The sequence below is a fragment of the Protopterus annectens genome, chromosome 5.part0 (genome assembly GCF_019279795.1).
Source record: "Protopterus annectens isolate FY-2018-M chromosome 5.part0, PAN1.0, whole genome shotgun sequence".
In the NCBI taxonomy this organism is placed as follows: domain Eukaryota; kingdom Metazoa; phylum Chordata; order Ceratodontiformes; family Protopteridae; genus Protopterus; species Protopterus annectens.
Window position 1 is genome coordinate 1,163,508,915 of NC_056735.1, and position 18,149 is coordinate 1,163,527,063.

Sequence of the window (18,149 nt, forward strand, 5' to 3'; positions counted from 1 at the left end):
AGGCAAGATCAGCCAAACTGCCTTAAACCATGAACAGGCAAGTTAGTTTTTGAGTTAATTCCTCAGATAGAACAACTTGCTGCAACTTGCCCATATCTTCATTAGTAGTGGATACTGATCTAGTGCAGTTCCTTAGAGAAAGGAAGTGTGCAGATTGCACAGATTCCCCTTCCCCTTACAAAACTCCCTGAACTGCCCCACTTGAAAGTGGACACTTATAATGAGCTAGCCCTCTGAGCTGGATGATAAAACAGCAGAGAGCAAGTCCACATTCTTCCAGCATAGAGGAACACCCCCCACCCCATACAAGCAAATGCAAAAAAAGACAAGTCTAACTCCCTGAAATAATGGGCAAAGACATAAGATGAACTCAGTTAAGTTGTAATAAAATGAAAAATATGAATTAAAATTAAAAATAAATAAATAAATAAAAATGCTGTCACTTGAACTACTTTATCTAAAGCTTAAGAGTTCAGAATCGCTTAGTTCAGTAATAGTGGTGATTTAAGACTTGCCTCTTCAGACATAACTGGCAGTGGTGGCTCTTGCATCTCTGACTGGCCTTCCATATGCAATGGCCTTGGACCTTTCCTCCGTCTTTTACTACGTCTTGATTTCTTTTTTGCACGTCGTAACATGCTGAGCTGGGGAATCGGTGGTATCAGCATAGTTGGGTGGCTACCTTCACCCTACAAGCAAAACAAATCATTATGGAAGTGCATTTCTTATTCAGTTATGTGACTAACTTGGAATTTGGAATCAAGGCACAATGGTTAGAATTACGTTTTCCCTTGCACACCTCTCTTAAAACAAAAAACAGAATGATGATGAAGCAATGAAAAATAAGCATCTAAAGATTTACTACATTACTTAGAATAAAGAACAAATACTTCATCCTTAGATTTGAGAGCTACCATCTATTCAGACATAAAAGACTAGAAGGCCCCGTATAACTCCATTACATAAAAAAGAAACAGTACTGTATGCCTTGAAAATGCTCCTACGAAGTTGGCTATACAAATGAAATAAAAGCTGTGAAACTGCATAGAACAAACTGAACCTTCTGCAGAACTAGGAATGCTCACTCCCATGACATTAATGAACAGAGTAAAGGTTATACTCAGCACAGACATCACAAACACCTCCTATATTCAAGGTTTCTTTTTTGCAACAAAAAAGTGCAGAAGCCTTCAAAAGGGTAGTTATTACATTCAAGTATGTTTTACAGAAAGAGTTAAGCACTTAAGGGGGGGGGGGGGCTGGGGAAAATAAGTGGAAAGTCTCACTCCAGTCAAACAAAATAACCTACAACCAGACCCAAACCCCAGGAAAGTGAATAAACAAAAGGTAAAATACTGAAATAATGACCTACATTCATAAAAACACATGTATTATACATATGAGCAGCATAATTTTACATATACAATGGAGTACTTCTTGACAAATTAGAAATGTTGATCAAACTAGGTGACAAAATCCTAGCTGTCCTTTGATTTAAAGAAAAAAATATAAAGATAAATGCAGTTCTAACATACATCATGCTGGGAAATTGAAAATAAGGAACAGGACACGTACATACCCCTGAGTAACAGGCTGCAGAAACTATAGTAGTAGGCCATGATTATGTAAAGTACAGTTTTGTACCTACCATAAATGTAGATGTCCGAACAGGATTGCATCTGCAGTCCTTACAAATGGGTTGTCCTGTTGTCAGGCAGCCCTTCGGTCGGCCGGATTCCAAAGTCTGGGTCTGGCCTCGGCTGGTGTCGCACTTCACCCGACGTCATAGCTGCAGTTCTTCGGGTATAAAGGCATCAGCCGACACCATTTTCCTCAGTGTTTCTTGCCCCAGATGCCAGTTGCCCTCTTGGATAGCTAAATTTTTGGATAAATGCCAATGTTTCCAAATAGTAGAAGGCAAACACAAAAAATAATCATGTATGTACATATATACAAACAAATACACCATAAGAGATCCCCCCCCAGCTAGCTATTAGGTGGGCAAATACCCTAGGAGTACCACAGAGGGGAAGGAGGGTGGGTAATCCTGACTGCAGATGCAATCCTGTTCGGACATCTACATTTATGGTAGGTACAAAACTGTACTATGTCCTTCAAGGATGCATCTGCAGTCCTTACAAATGGGTAGAATACCATAGCCAAACTAGAGGAGGAGGAAGAAGAAATTATGGTGTAGTTAGGATCCCTTGCAAAACAGCAGTGGCAAACCCTGCTCGGGATCTAGAGTATAAAGGTAAGTTATAATGCTTGGCAAATGTATGCACGGAAGTCCAAGTAGCAGCCTCTATAATGTCCTTGGTAGCCACTCCTCGTAAGAAAGCTGTGGTAGTGGCTGTAGCCCTTGTAGAATGAGGCCTTATGTTCTGTGGAATTTGCTTTCCATGGTAGGAGTAACAGAATCTAATGCAATTTCCTATCCACTTGGAGATTGTCTGTTTGAAATTGCTTTTCCTTCCCTTCCTGTTGCATATGCTACCAGAAGCTGGTCAGTTTTTCTATTGCCCTTGGTTCTGTCCAGGTAGTAGCGTAACTGTCTATGTACATCCAAGGTATGCAGCAGTCTTTCCCCCCTGTTCTGTGGATTGGGAAAGAAGGTAGGTAGGTGGATTGCCTGGTTTAAAGACACTCTGGATACCACCTTAGGCATAAATGTAGGATTAGTTCTCATGGACACTATCTTGATGGAAGATTAGGAAGGGTTGTACTGCCATTAAAGCCTGTAGTTCCGAAACCCTTCTTGCTGAGGTAATTGCCAGCAGGAAAGCAGTTTTCCAGGATAGGTGTTGAAGATCTGCTGTTGCTGCTGGTTCGAAGGGGAAGTGTCAATTTTCTAGCACAAAGTTCAAGTCCCATGCTGGTAATGGTGGTTTCCTAGGAGGTTTTACATTCTTAATTCCTCTCAGAAACTGCCTGAGTAGAGGATGAAAGACAGGGGATCAAGCTGTATTCTGCAGAAATAGCTGATGCATGTATTTTGATGGAGGAATAGGACAGGCCTGTATGGAAAAGCTCTGCCAAATACTCCAGGATGTTGGCAATGTCTACCTTTGACACATCTTTGCCCCTCTCGGTACTCCAAATGAGAAACCTTTTCCATTTTCCTGCATAGTTCCTTCTTGTTGAGGGTCTGCGGGCCTCAAGGATAATGTCTTTAACCCTTTGGGATAAATCTGGGTTAGTTGCTCTTATGTAATGTTCCAGGCAGTCAGTTGCAGAGTTTTCAGGTTTGGATGCAGGATGTTGTAGTCGCTCTGAGATAACATCAAAGGAATCAGGGGTAGTGTCCACATTTTCCCCCCCCGAGACATGCTCCTCAGTAATGGGTACCAATGTTGTCTTGGCCAATCTGGAGCTATCAGAATTATCCTTGGATGTTCTTCTTTGATTTTCAATAGCACCTTGTGCATCAAAGGAAGAGGTGGGAATGCATATGCTGTCAGGCCTTTCCAACTGAAGGATAGAGAGCCCACCTTCCAAGCAAGTGGGTGGTATGTCCTTGTGCAGAATTTCTTGAGCTGGTGATTGAGTGGGGATGCGAATAGGTCTATTTGTGGCAGTCCCCATTTCTTTGTGATGGCCTTGAAGATGTCCGGGTGTAGCATCCATTCGTGAGCATCCGAGGTAGTTCTGCTTAATATGTCTGCTAGGATGTTTTCTTTTCCCGGTACAAAAATTGCTTGTAACTGAATGTTGTAACTCAGAGCCATATTCCATAGGTCCAGAGCCATTCGGCATAGAGGGTATGAATGAGTGCCTCCCTGTTTGTTGATGTACCACATGACTGTGGTGTTGTCTGTCCTTATCATCAACTGGCCTTCTTGGAGGAATGGTCTGAAATTCTGGATTGCTAGTTGTACTGCCAGCATTTCTTTTTGATTTATGTGCAGGTGCAGCTGATCTGGAGTCCATAAGCCTTGTATGCACTTGTCCAGCATGTGGGCCCCCAACCGAGGTCTGAGGCGTCCGTTGTGATGGTTTGGCTTGGTTGAATGCTGTGGAAGGGCAAACCTGGGTTTGACTGGCATGCCTGAGCCCACCATAGGAACTCTTGTTTCAGGCATGGAATTAGTGGTATTTCGGTTTCTAAGCTGTGCCTGTGTTGAGACCATAAATTCTTTAGGTACCACTGTAGCTTTCTCATATGCAGTCTGGCATGGGGACCAGGATTATGCAGGATGCCATGAAGCCCAAGGCCTGCAGTACTTTCCTTGCTGTTAGTTTGTTCTGCTTTGTTAATGCCAAGAAGTAGAGAGGAAGTTGTTCTTGTTTTTCTGCAGTTAGGAATGCCATCTGTTTTACTGTGTCCAATTCTGCACCTAAGAAGGTTATTGTTTGGGATGGTATCAGTCTTGACTTTTTTATATTGACTGTGTATCCCAGGGCCTGTAGTAAGCAAATGACTCTTTGTAAGTCTTCTGTTAGCTTATTTTTGTTGTCCGCTTGTATCAGGCAGTCGTCCAGGTATGGATAAATTTGGATTCCCTGAAGCCTGCAGTGAGCGATTACTGATGCCAGGCATCTGGGCGCAGTAGATAAGCCAAAGGGCAATGCTGAGAATTGATAATGCTCTGATCCTGCAAGAAATCTGAAGTATCTTCTGCAATTTGGTCGTATGGGGACGTGCAGGTATGCCTCCTTGAGATCTAGAGTTACCAGCCAATACTCCTTGCCCAGCATGGGAAGAAGTTGCTGTAGGGTCAGCATTTTGAATTTTGGAACAATGATGAATGTGTTTAAAGAGGGCAGGTCGAGAATAGGCCTCCAATTTTTCTCTTTTCTTGGTACCAGGAAGAGTCTGGAGTAAAAACCCTTGCCTTGTTCCATAGGTGGTACCCTTTCCACAGCTCTCATCTTTGCTAATTGAGCTATTTGTTTTAGAGCTTCTGTCTTTTGATTTGGTGGTAGGTTTGGCATTCCTCTTTTTCCTGGTAAAGTGTGGAAATGAAACCTGTAGCCTTGGTCTATAGTTTGCAAAATCCACTTGTCTCTTGTGATATAGTGCCAGTTTTTTGAAAATAAGGCTAACTTTCCACCTAAGGGTGCTGCTATTTGTTCCCTGGTAGGCGGTGTCAGAGCCAAGTCACTGTGATTGTCCTGTTGCAGTGGGAGTGGTTGTGTCTGTGCCTCGTTGGTTGTTACCTTGCCACTGGCGTCCCCTGTAGGCACCTCCTCTGGATTGATTTCTGCCTCTTGAATGCCTATTCCTGCCTCTCTGAGTTTTAGAGGAGTCTGGAAAGGACCAATTTTTGGAAGGCCAGTTCCTGCTAAACCTTGGAGGCTGAACCTGTAAGAAATCTTTCACTGTTTGTACAGATTTTGCCTTCTCTTCCATTTTCTTCAGTACCTGTTGGGCAGGAGAACCAAATAAACTGACCTTATCCATAGGAGCATCTAATAGCTTTGCTTTAACATGATCCGCAAGACCTGTTCTTTCAACCATGCATGCCTTCTTATAACTGTGCCAGTCATGGCTGATCTAAATGAAGACTCCAGTGCATCATAGCCACATTTTAAGGAATGGTTACTAACCTGCTGAATGTTATTCACCATTTCTAGAACATATTTCTTATCTAAAGAATCATCCGAGGACAGTTTCTTAGTTAACTGATCAAGCATAAACTCTTGGTATTGGATCATATGAAACTGACAGTTCAATGCTCTAGCTGAGAGAGTAGCAGAGGTGTATACTTTTTTACCCCATCTCTCTAAGGACCTGGATTCCCTTTCAGAAGGCAGAGGGTTTTTAGCTGAGGTCGAAGCTACTGCCTTAGGCCCCTGGGAGATAGTCTCAGGATCTGCGAAAGGAGCCTTGTATAAATGGTGATGTGTGTCCGGGACCCTGTAGAACCTATCGGGCTTAGCAGGGGCTGGAGGTAAAGTATCAGGAGCAGTGCAAGCATCATTAAATGCATCATCCACAACAGGAAGAACTGGAGGTATAGCTAAAGGCCTATGTTGCGGTAGGTGTAAAAAAGTCCTAAGCCTTTTCCTTGAATCTGAGAAATCTTGTCCCTGCCATTGGAATTGCTCTCTCATGGCATGTAAAGTTTCCCCAAAAGAAAACTCCTCTGGTGGAGAAGCAGAAGGAATCGATTCTTCAGCATCGGAATCTTCATAAGTAGAAAAAGGAGCCTCTGGATGGTTTGTATTGTCTGTATCATCAGAAGAGTCATCTGAGGACACTGGCTCAGGGGGCTCTGCTCTAGGTCTCTTTTCTGGAGGTTGAGAGGCCCTGTCTGGGTGAGATTGGGATCCCCTTATTAAAGAGATGAGATCCTCTGCCAGAGTAAGCATTTGGGAACTGGAACTGGGCCTGTGAGAGGGGGGCTTAACAGGCACAGACTTAGAAGTTTTGGCTGCTTTAGCCCTGGCAAAGGCCTTTATAGACATGGCTGCAGGAGGCCTAGCAGCACCACGTGCTGGGGTAGAAACATCCAAAGGGATGGTGTCCGATAATTCTTGTGAAACCACAGTAGTAGGTAAAACTTCAGAGGCCGATTCAACTAGGGTAGAAGGGCCTCGGTAGTAGTCATGGATTCGCTGAAGATTGAACCGTTTCTCGGTTTCGCCGAAACCGAGACACTCGCGTTTGCTTAACCGTGGTTTCGGCCGAAACCGGAAAGCGAAAAGTGTCGGTCCTTTTCTTTGCGTTCTTAACAATTTGAGTAGTCGGAGGATCCGACGGCATTATGTACGCAAAATCTGAGCCGAAAAACTGTTCAGCAAACTCCGACCGACGCCTAAGCGTTCGTCGGTTGAAAGAAGCACAGGCTAAACAAGCTGCTACGCCGTGGTCTGGGCCTAAACAAGGTAAGCAGTAAGAGTGGAAATCTTTATGAGGTATTTGTTTCCCACAAGTTAAACAGTTATTCACTTTTTCTGACATCGGCTGAGGCAAGAAAGAGTCCCCAACGGGGTACTTAGCTTTTTAGAAGTCTTGGTAGTATTCGTAGTAGTAATCTCTGGATCTGACCGACCAGCACTTGCGAACAGCTTCTGCTTCGGGCGCCACGCGGCAAGAAAGACTGAGGAAAATGGCGTCGGCTGATGCCTTTATACCCGAAGAACTGCAGCTATGACGTCGGGTGAAGTGCGACACCAGCCGAGGCCAGACCCAGACTTTGGAATCCGGCCGACCGAAGGGCTGCCTGACGACAGGACAACCCATTTGTAAGGACTGCAGATGCATCCTTGAAGGACATCATACAGTTACAGAGAAAACAGAGAAAATACAGTTGTGTACACTTGGCATAGATGTAGATGTTAAGAGTGTATTCACTGTTGCAGTCATTACAATTGGGTTATCCTGCTGGCAGGCTACCCTCAGTCAGCCTGAATTCCAAAGTCTAGGTCCGGAGTCGGTTGCTGTCGCCTCTTTCCTGACGTCAGTGCGCCAGGGGTATAAAAGATGCAGCAGACGCCATTTTCTTCAGTTTTCCTTGCCCCAGATGTCAGGTGCCCCCAAAAGGGTAGGCTAAAAATATGTTGATAAACATGCATGCACCAAAGTAAATATTTTGGCTTCATCTACAAGCAAATACACCACATAGGTTGTATAGAATAGAGACGTACAGATACGTTCCAGCAAAGTAATGGGGGATGGCGGGTGGGTAACCTGGACTGCAACAGTGAATACACTCGAACATCTACATTTATGTTAAGTGTACACAACTGTACTATGTTCTTCGTGTTTCACTGTTGCAGTCATTACAATTGGGTTGAATCTCAAAGCTAAGGTTGGGAGGCTGGAGCTAAATAGCATTAGGGGCGGTTATTAGGCCCTACAGAACTGCAGTGGCAAAGCCTGCCCTGGATTTAGAGTAGAGTGGTAAGTGATAGTGCTTTGTGAAGGTGTGCACTGAACTCCAAGTAGCAGCCTCTAAAATGTCTTTGGTTGGTACTCCCCTGAGGAAGGCTGCTGAAGTGGCTGCTGCTCTGGTTGAATGTGGCCTAATGCCCTTAGGTACTGGCTCGCCATGTTGAGAATAGCAAAACTGCTATACAACTGGTTGCTTGTTACAGACCACCCTCCCAATCTCAAGAACCCCACTCAGCCTTCCTGAAGACATTGAAAGATACGAACGTCTCACCAAATACCATCATATTGGGAGACTTCAACTACCCTAACAGACTGGGTGCACTATTCTAGCCCTAACGCCCTAGCCCAAAGGTTCCTGGAATTCATAAACTCAAATGCAATGGAACAGCTAGTCACCTCTCTCACAAGGGGGGATAATATACTAGACCTGATCATCACAAACATGGGGACAAAATGCTCCACACTGGAAGTATTGCCCTCACTGGTGAGATCTGACCACAAACTAATCACCCTGGATATACATTTACCACCTCCACCCCCAGCACAAAAGACTACAGTGAGAAACTTCTCAAAAGCCGACTTTACACTTCTCAAGACTGAGATGGCATCATTTAAGCCCTCAGGGCCAATGGAAACCACATCCCACAATGCTGAATCCTACACAAATGCTTTCTACGGACATCTCCAAGAATGCATGGATCGTGCAATCCCAAATAAAACCAAGACCCTCTCCACCAAAGGAAAGCATCCTGTCTGGTGGACCCCAGCCATAAACAAATTGTATAACAAAAGAAGGAAGCTACTGCAAGACAGAACAAAATCCCATAAAGGGAAGGCATCTCTGATCAGCACTAGTAGAAAGCTACGTTCTCTCATAAAAATATCCAAGGCCAACTTTGAGAGAAAAATCGCCAAGGACACTAAAGATAACCACAAGGCATTCTTCAGTTATGTTAGAAACCTGGGCGGAAACACTCAGATATGCTCAGAGTTAGTACACAACGACAAAAAATTTTCCGAACCCACAGATATTGCCAACATTCTGGCAGACAGGTTCAGTGCAAATTTCTCCCCTCCTTCACCTCCAAAAGAAGAAATACTCATCCCAGCTGAATGTAACCTCCCTGTCATCTCTGATGTCCAGGTGAGAACCGCCCTCACCAAAGCAAAAAACACAGCATCTATGGGACCTGATGGTATCCCCGGCTGCGTGATACGTGAACTCCAAGAGGAGCTAAACCCGCATATAAAAATGTTATTTAACCTTAGCCTTACTACAGGATATGTACCCGAACACTGGCGTACAGCAACAGTGGTACCACTCCACAAGGGAGGCTCCACTACAGACCCTGGGAACTACCGCCCCATAAGCTTGACCAGCCCGGTTTGCAAAGCTATGGAAAGAATTATTATGGAACTCCTAAACAACGACATTGGGGACCTACAGACACTTGATCCCACCCAGTTCGGCTTTGTAAAAGGCAGATCCTGCCTTTTGAACCTGGTTGACTTTTTCGAAACCGTCACTAGAGCCATTGATGAGGGCAAGGCAGTCCATACAGCCTACCTGGACTTGGCTAAAGCCTTCAACACAATACCCCACTCGGGGATCATAGAAAAGCTAAACAGCTTAAAAGTAAATCCATACGTCACAAGATGGGTTGCAAACTGGCTAAAGAACAGAACCCATAAAGTCAAGATTGCGGGAGCCATGTCAGACTCAAAGCCAGTCACAAGTGGTGTCCCGCAGGGCTCTGTCCTGGGACCCCTCTTGTTCGGCATTTACTTCTCAGATGTGAAAGCAAACATGGGAGGGTTGTGGCTGCCTAAGTTCGCAGATGACTGCAAACTAGGCGCCATAGTCGCTACACCAGCTGACACATACATCCTACAGAAAGGCCTCACCGAAACGGACAACTGGTGCCGGAATCACGGCCTTAAACTGAATGCCAAGAAATGTATAGTCATTCCCTTTGGGAAAAACAAAATACCCACAAATTATCACAAAGACAGTAACCCACTGAGTACCGAAAAAGTAATCAGAGACCTGGGGACCCAAGTTGATAGTGACCTCTCATTTGACACCCACGTTGCCAAAGTGGTTAGAAAGACTTTCTACCTTGCCCACCTTATCATGAAGGGGTTCACATCCAGATCAAAGGAGGTCATCGTGCCCCTGTACTCCTCCCTTATCAGGCCCATGATTGAGTACAATGCCCCATTTGGTATGTACCTCACCCGGCACTTACAACAGCTGGAGAGACCCCAGAAGTACCTCACCAAGAGGATCAAGGGTTTCCAACATATGTCATATGCTGCCCGGCTAAAGAAACTCCAGCTCTATTCAGAAGCATACCGCCTGCTCAGAGGTGATCTGTGCCTGACATACAAGGCCATGTCCAACCAGGAATTGATGGACATGCTCCACCTCAAAAAATCAAAATCCATAAGAACCACTAGAGCCAAAGATTTAAACCTCAGTACAAACATGAATAGAACATGCTGGAGGGACAGATTCATAACTCAGAGGCTTCCCATACTCTGGAACAAAATACCAGTCCATGTTAGGCAGAGCCCCTCACTGACTCTCTTCAAGAGGAATCTTGACGAGTGGATGGGAGATCGTAGGTTTACCCCGGGGGTCACCCCTGTATTGCTACTTAACAGAGGCACAGTAAACTAATTTTAATAAGTAGGGGGGTCTTCAATGTGTCACTACTAGACAAAGGCACAGTATTCTAAATTTATTCTATACACCTTAGTACCACTACACGGGGTGGCGAAAGCCACATCTCTAGGGCTAGGCTTGCAAATGCCTCAGGGCAGATAGCCTAGTACTAAACTATGAAACTATGAATAGCAGAAACAAATGCAGTGGCCTATCCACTTTGAAATAGTCTGCTTTGAGATGGCCTTTCCTTGTGATCCCTGCAGCATATGCCACTAGTAATTGCTGTGTCTTTCTGAAAGCTTTGGTTCTGTTCAAATAGCTGTGTATGTCCAAAGAATGCAGAATTCTCTCCCCCTTATTCTATGGGTTTGGATAAAAGGTAGGCAGATGAATAGTTTGGTTACGGGCCACACTGGACACTACCTTAGGCATAAATGTCGGGTTTGTCCTCAGAGAAACCCTGTCTGGATAAAAAATGTTAAAAGGTTCCACAGCCATGAGTGCCTGTAGCTCTGAGACTCGTCTTGCAGAAGTTATTGTTAGGAGTAGAGCTGTTTTCCAAGATAAAAACTTTATATCAGCTGCAGCGGCTGGCTCGAAAGGAGGTAGGGTGAGTTTTTCCAAGACATAATTGAGGTCCCATGCAGGTACTGGTGATCTCCTTGGAGGCCTTAAATTTTTGGCCCCTCTGAGGTACTGCCTTAAAGGATGAGAATAGATTGATGGCTCTGTATTGTAATGAGCTGAAATGGCAGAGGCATGAATTTTTATAGATGAAAAAGATAGGCCTTCGTCCAGCATCTCAGTCAAGTATTGCAAAATCTGAAGAATGTTTGGTACAGCTGTGTCAATTCCTTGTGTCCGGTTCCAAGCACAGAATCTCTTCCATTTTCCAACATAGGATTTTCTAGTACTAGGTCTCCTGGCCTCCAAAATGACATCCATCACTGCTTTAGTGAGAGGTGTGTTTTGTACGACTACATTACCCACCATGCTGCCAGACTTAAGGTCTCGAGTTGGCTGTACATGATCTGATTGTTCTGCTGGGACAGTAGATGAGGTACTTGAGGTAAGGTCCAGGCTGGGCATTGAGACAAGTTCCTTAGGATTGGATACCAGTACTGGCGTGGCCAGTCTTGGGCAATCAGTATAATTTTTGGCTTCTCCTGTCTGACCTTTAGGAGTACCTTGGGGAGGAAAGGCATATACTGTTAAGTTTTTCCAGCTGAAAGATAGGGCATCCACTTTCCATGCTTGTTTGTGATAAGTCCTTATGCAGAATCTCTTTAGCTGGCAGTTGTGAGGTGAGGCAAATAGATCTATGTCCGGGCATCCCCATTTCCTTGTTATCATGCTGAAGACTTGTGGAGCCAATTTCCACTCGTGGGGATCCATGAGGTTTCTGCTTAGTTCGTCTGCCAGAGTATTTATCTTTCCTGGCAGGAATTGTGCCTGCAGATGTACTTGGTAAGTCAATGCTGTGTCCCACAAAGTCATGGCTAGTCTGCAAAGGGGGTAGGAATGAGTGCCTCCCTGCTTATTTATGTACCACATGACCGTGGTATTGTCTGTCTTTATCTGTAGTTGTCCCGGATGAAGTAGGTCCTTGAAGGCTGTCAGGGCATTTTGAACAGCTAGCATCTCTTTTTGATTGATATGTAGATGCATTTGGTTTGTGGATCATGTGCCTTGAATACATATTCCTGCCATGTGGGCTCCCCAGGCATAATCCGATGCATCCGTTGTTAGATTGTGTGGCTGGAGGTAGAGTGAATGGCTGTCCCTTGTTCTGGTGACAGGCCTTCGCCCACCATCGAAACTCCTGTTGCAGGCAGGGAATGAGAGTAATTAGAAGTTATGTACTCACCATAACGTTCCATCTGAGTAGGTGTCTTCATTTGTCTGCAACAAGAAGTCTTCGAGCCTGCTTCACTCGGCCCGCTGCTTGTGGTGCTTCTCCCTCCGTTTCTCCCTCCTGGCCTCCCTATCCTCCGGCGCTTTGGCGGGAGTTTGAGTCCCGGCTGGAGGAAGGGGGGCAGGAGTGGCTACCACCACAGGCTGGGGAGGTGCCACGGGAGTAGCGGAGGCCGAAGCAGACTCCGGGGGCAAAAGTCCCGCCAGGACCAGCTTCGACCTCCGCTCTTTCAGTGCCCTGGGGTTGAACCCTGCACAAATCGTGCATCCTGAGGAGAGGTGTTCAACTCCAAGGCACCAAACACACCGAGTGTGGCCATCCGCCGGTGAAAGCTTATGGCCACACTCGGTGCACTTATAAAAAATTGACTTTGGGGCCTCTGACATTCTCTCACAAGGAAAAGACTACACACGCACACCAGGCCCCAAAACACGAACAACATACACACGGACTACGACTAGTGAGGGGAGGAAAAATAAAATAAGAGAGGTAAGAGTTAACCTAAAGGGAACCTAAACACACACGCAAGTTTAAAAAAGGAAGATTTTCTGTTTTTAACAAGTTTTTTTGAAGAACTTATCTGAAGTCGTCAGGAGCTCTGCAATCCAGCTGTCTCTTCTAAAAGCGGCAAACTAGATCGGAGGTCAATTGGGGTTGGCAGGGGATTATGGGTGAGGGGAGGAGCTAGGAGCTCGGATCCATAGCTGTATAAATAATTGCCGGCTCGGATCCAATATCGGATCCAAGACCCACAGGTTGCTGACAAATGAAGTCCCTACTTCAGATCTATTGTTTCCAGGCTGTGGCAATGTTGAGTCCAAACACTTTTTAGGTACCATTGAAGTTTCCTCGTATGCAGTCTTGCATATGGAATTAGTACGATGCAGGATGCCATGAAGCCCAAAACCTGCAGAATTTTTCTTGTAGATAAGTGGGCCTTTGTTGCCAACAGTTTGAAATAGGTAGTCAGTTGTCTTTGTTTGTCTGGCGTGAGATAAGCCATCTGGGCAGTTGTATTTAAGCTTGCACCCAGGAATATTATCTCTTGAGAGGGTACTAGTTTTGATTTCTGTTCGTTGACTGTGTACCCTAGGCATGACAGTAATCTCTTTACAAATGCCAGATGCTGTAGTAAAATGTCCTTGTTCTCTGCTTGAATGAGGCAGTCGTCCAAGTAAGGATATATTTGTAATCCTCTTTGTCTGCAGTATGCGATTACTGGTGCCAGGTACTTTGTGAAGACCCTGGGCGCAATAGATAAGCCAAAGGGCAGTGCAGAGAATTGGTAGTGCATTGAGCCAGCTTTGAATCTGAGGTATCTTCTGCATGTTTGTCTGACTGGGACATGCAGGTATGCCTCTTTTAGATCTAAAGTCACAAGCCAAGCCTTCTTGCCAAACATGGGCAGAAGCTGCTGTAGAGTCAACATTTTGAATTTTGGAATATCCAGATAGGTGTTTAGAATAGATAGGTCCAGTACTGGTCTCCAGGCTTTGTCCTTTTCTGGGTACCAAAAACAGTCTTGAACAGAATCCTTGCCCCTGCTCTTGTTCTGGTACTTGTTGAATGGCCCTCATGTCCATGAGGGATGAAACTTGTTTTTGTGCCTCTGCCCATTGATTGCGTGGCGGGTCTGGCATACCGTTTGGCCTTGGCAGGGTGTGAAAGTGGAACCTGTAGTTTTGTGATGCTATATTTAGAACCCATTTGTCCTGGGTGATCATGTGCCAATTTTGTGAAAAAAGTGCTAGTTTTCCCCCCAAAAGGGCTGCCAAAAGATAAGTGCTTGGAGCTGGAAGGGGAAAGTCATTGAGACTTTTTCCTGTATGGCTGTGATTTTTCCTCTCCGCTCTTGGAGGTAGAAGCACCCCATTGTTTAGGCCTGTATGCGCCTTGGGGCTGTGATCTGCCTCTGGGGCATCTGTATCTGCCTCTTTGTGGCCTATCGGACACTGGAAAGGACCAATTCTTTGTAGGCCAGTTGCTGCTAAATCTGGGAGGCTGTACCTGCAAGAAATCCTTGACTGTTTGCATAGATTTAGCTTTGTCCTCCATTTATGTTAACACCTCTTCTGCTTTAACATCAAACAAAGCATCATGCTGTAATGGAGCATCTAATAGTTTTGCTTTAACATGATCAGGCAGATTCTGTTCTTTTAACCAAGCATGCCTCCTAATGACAGAACCTGCAACAGCGGCCTCTAGAGAATCAAAACCACAATGTAAAGTATGCTTTCCAACTTGTTCAGCTGCATGCAATAAATCCTGCATTTCTTTGTTGTCTGCACATTCTGAATTTGCTGACATTTTCTGTTTAAGCAATGACATTAGATATTGCTGATATTTAAGCATATGAAATTGGCAATTTAAGGCTCTTACAGCCAAGGTAGCAGAAGTATAAATCTTTTTACCCCATCTGTCTAGGGCCCTAGAATCCCTATCAGAAGGGATAGGGTTTTTTTGCAGTAGAAGCCTTGACCCCTTTGGGACCCTGTCAGCAGCAGGGTTTTTATAAAGAAATGTATGTGAATCAGGAACCCTATAGCATCTGTCTGGCTTAACAGGAGCTGGTGGTAAAGAGTCTGGAGATAGACTGGACTCCAGAAAATACATCATCTACAATGTCTAAAACAGGCGGGATAGCAAGGGGCCGGTGCTGAGGCAGTAAAAGGAAGTCTCTGAGCCTTTTCTTGGATTCTGAGTAATCTTGGCTCTCCCAGTGGAAATGCTCCCTCATAGTATGCAGTATCTCCCCAAAAGAGTAATCCTCGGGAGGAGAGGCTGAAGGGATAGATTCTTCAGCATCAGAATCCTCATAGGGAGGAAGAGAATATACCTGTTCAAAGGAGGAATCAGAGGAAATGGAAACCTGGTCTGAAGATTCATATATTAACTCTTGCCTAGGCCTCTTATCAGGAGGGGGATGGGAACCCCTGATCAAAGTAATTAGGTCTTCGGCCATTTTAAGCATCTGTTTTTTAGGCATGGAGGCCTGTCCAGGAGAATGCTGTACTTGTTTCTTTGTCTTTAGAGTAGCTTTAGTCTTTGCCTTTGAAGCTGAAGTAGGTTTCACATATAACTGTGTAGGCCTGAAAACACCCTCAGAAGCCTATGCCTGCTCAGCGGCTCCAGACACATCTGAGTGAATAGTTTCCGAGTGTCCAATACCTTGAGTTTCCAGCAGCCTTGTCGGCTCCAAGTGGGAGTCGGAAGCGGCCTGTGGCTCTGAGGTAGTGGGCGTCAGGGGCTGCGAAAGCGCCTCACTGAGAACCGGCGACAGGCCTAGCAGAAGCCTCGTCAGTTTTGGATCTCTGATGCCGGTCCTTTTCTTTTTCTTTGCACTTTTTATAAACTCCAGTAGTCGGCTGTTCAGACGGCATTATATAATTAAATCTTCTGCCAAAGTAATGGAATGCAAAATCGTACCGCCGCTTAATAGTGCGCTGGTTAAATCTAGCACAAAACCAACAACTAGCAACGTTATGGTCAGGGCCCAGTCGAGGAATACAGTAAGAATGAAAATCCTTATGAGGTATTTGCTTCCCACAAGAAATACAATTATTAACTTTTTCTGACATCGGTCTGGAGCAAGAAAAAAGTTTCCCCAACGGGGGACTTAGCTTTAATGAAGACTTCGGATCTGAAATTCGAATTTGAAAAACTCAGGAGTCGGCCGACCGGCACTTGCGAACTGCTTTTGCTTCGGGCACTGCGCGGCAAGAAAGACTGAAGAAAATGGTGTCGGCTGCATCTTTTATACCCCTGGCGCACTGACGTCAGGGAAGAGGCGACAGCAACCGACACAGGACCTAGACTTTGGAATTCAGGCCGACTGAGGATAGCCTGCCAGCAGGATAACCCAACTGTAATGACTGCAACAGTGAAACACTAAGAACACCAACTGGCACCAAATACAAATAGAGAAACAGTACAGCTTAAAATGCAGCTGTGAGAAGTGCTCAGAATAAAGTACAGGTGTGCGACTACAATCACTGTAACAGTAGATGCTCTAATAGAAGGATGACTACTGCAGTGACACCTTAACCACAGGAATTAACCACAGACATATAGCTGCATTCCAGACTAACTTCCAGTGCTTTTAAGAATGTCTTGAGCTAAACTGTACTCTTCTACTCATTAAGTACTTTAGTGCGATATTTTAAAAGGGGAATGCCAGTCCATGTCATCTTCAATTCTGTTTTGGCTAATGATGTCACTAACAAATACACATTTTAAGTTTGGTACTCTGTCCTACTGTCACAGTGTCAGAAGTATGGAACTTGGCTCCCTTGCTTCAACATTGCACAAGGGAATAAATGAAAGCATCCCAAGGGTCCCGAGCACAGATCCTGGAGAAAAAATGATACTGCCATTTTATAGGACTCAACCAAGATGTGGAAGGGAAGCTACTGCTGCCATCTGCGGAGACAGAACAAAAACGTCCCTTTTTTCCTTCCTCACCCCTCCCCAGATAACTGAAGAAAACATAGCCCGCACCTAACAAAATTCTTCCTCTCATCCTCCATCCCAGGTCTGAAGTCACAGCAAAGGAGAATTCAAGTAGGAATCTATATTGCAACAACTATCCTTTTATTTTAGTGTTATCACTGCATGCTAAAGAAACTGTACTATGCTCACCATAAGAATCACTGCGGTACACAAAAGTTAAGCGCTTACCATAACAAACACACTGTAAGAAGATAATTTTCATTAAAATCAACAAACTACATCCAACAAGCACAAACATTAGTTGTCTCAAAAAACTTTGGGATGTTAACAGCAGGCCTCACACCTCTTCATCAGACATCAATCCCCCTTAATCTTCAATTCCATGCTAAGAAGCATTAACACCAATGGAAATAGAGTAAATGAAAGACGGACAAAACACCTAATACACCTGAGATAATTTATTTATTTAACATTTGTTGACCGGGAAAGTCCGACTAGGTTCCACAGAGCCTGTTTTCAGCGGAGGCCCGGGGAGAAATACTCCAGAGATGGAGAGAAGGAATACTACCAAAGATGGACCAACTTCTTGCATATATATCCTTATATAAAGTAAACAATTAGTTGTGTAAAATCTTACCATAACCACAGATGTCCTTCTCTTCCACGTTACAGTATTCTCACATGTGGGATCCTCCATCTCTGGCGACCCAAACGTCCAGCTCATATACAAAAGCTCAGCCTGGCTGCTATGAGGTGCGTGGGACGTCACACACTGGGACCATAAAACTACGGGCCATAAATGTGACGTCCACACGCACAGACCTCAGAAATGAATGCCCAGTCGAACAACAGTGTAAGGGCAGCTGAAACGATGCCATTCAGAAGGTCCTATAGGTGGTAGGAGGGAAAGAAATACTGCAACATGGACGAGAAGGACATCTATGGTTATGATAAGATTTTACACAACTAATCTATGTCCTTCTATTCTCATGTTGCAGTATTCTCACATGTGGGAGAATACTAAAGCTCAGCCAGACATATGGGTGGAGGAAGAAGTTAGTCTCCAAGAATCCATGGAGGATGGGCTTTAGTAAATCCTGCCCTAGCTTTGGAGAGGTTATCCAATTTATAGTGTTTAGTGAAAGTGTGGACAGAGGATCATGTAGCTCCCTCTAGGATGGTGACTGTATCAAGGCCTTACAAGAAGGTCCCTGGAGGAGAGCACAGCTCTAATAGAGTGGGGTCTCACAGTGTGAGGTAATGTTACCATGGAA

At 44.8% G+C, this 18,149-nt stretch overlaps 1 protein-coding gene across 3 annotated transcripts in view; it reads right to left on the reverse strand.

The window, feature by feature from the left end:
- Positions 1 to 18,149, reverse strand: part of LOC122801567 (U2 snRNP associated SURP domain containing) — a 2,423,494-nt gene that overhangs the window by 2,270,885 nt on the left and 134,460 nt on the right. For all 3 annotated transcript variants that reach the window (XM_044071008.1, XM_044071006.1, XM_044071007.1), the window contains exon 3: positions 516 to 689. In XM_044071008.1, coding sequence (XP_043926943.1) covers positions 516 to 689 — 174 coding nt within the window. The remainder of the gene's footprint in view (positions 1 to 515; positions 690 to 18,149) is intronic.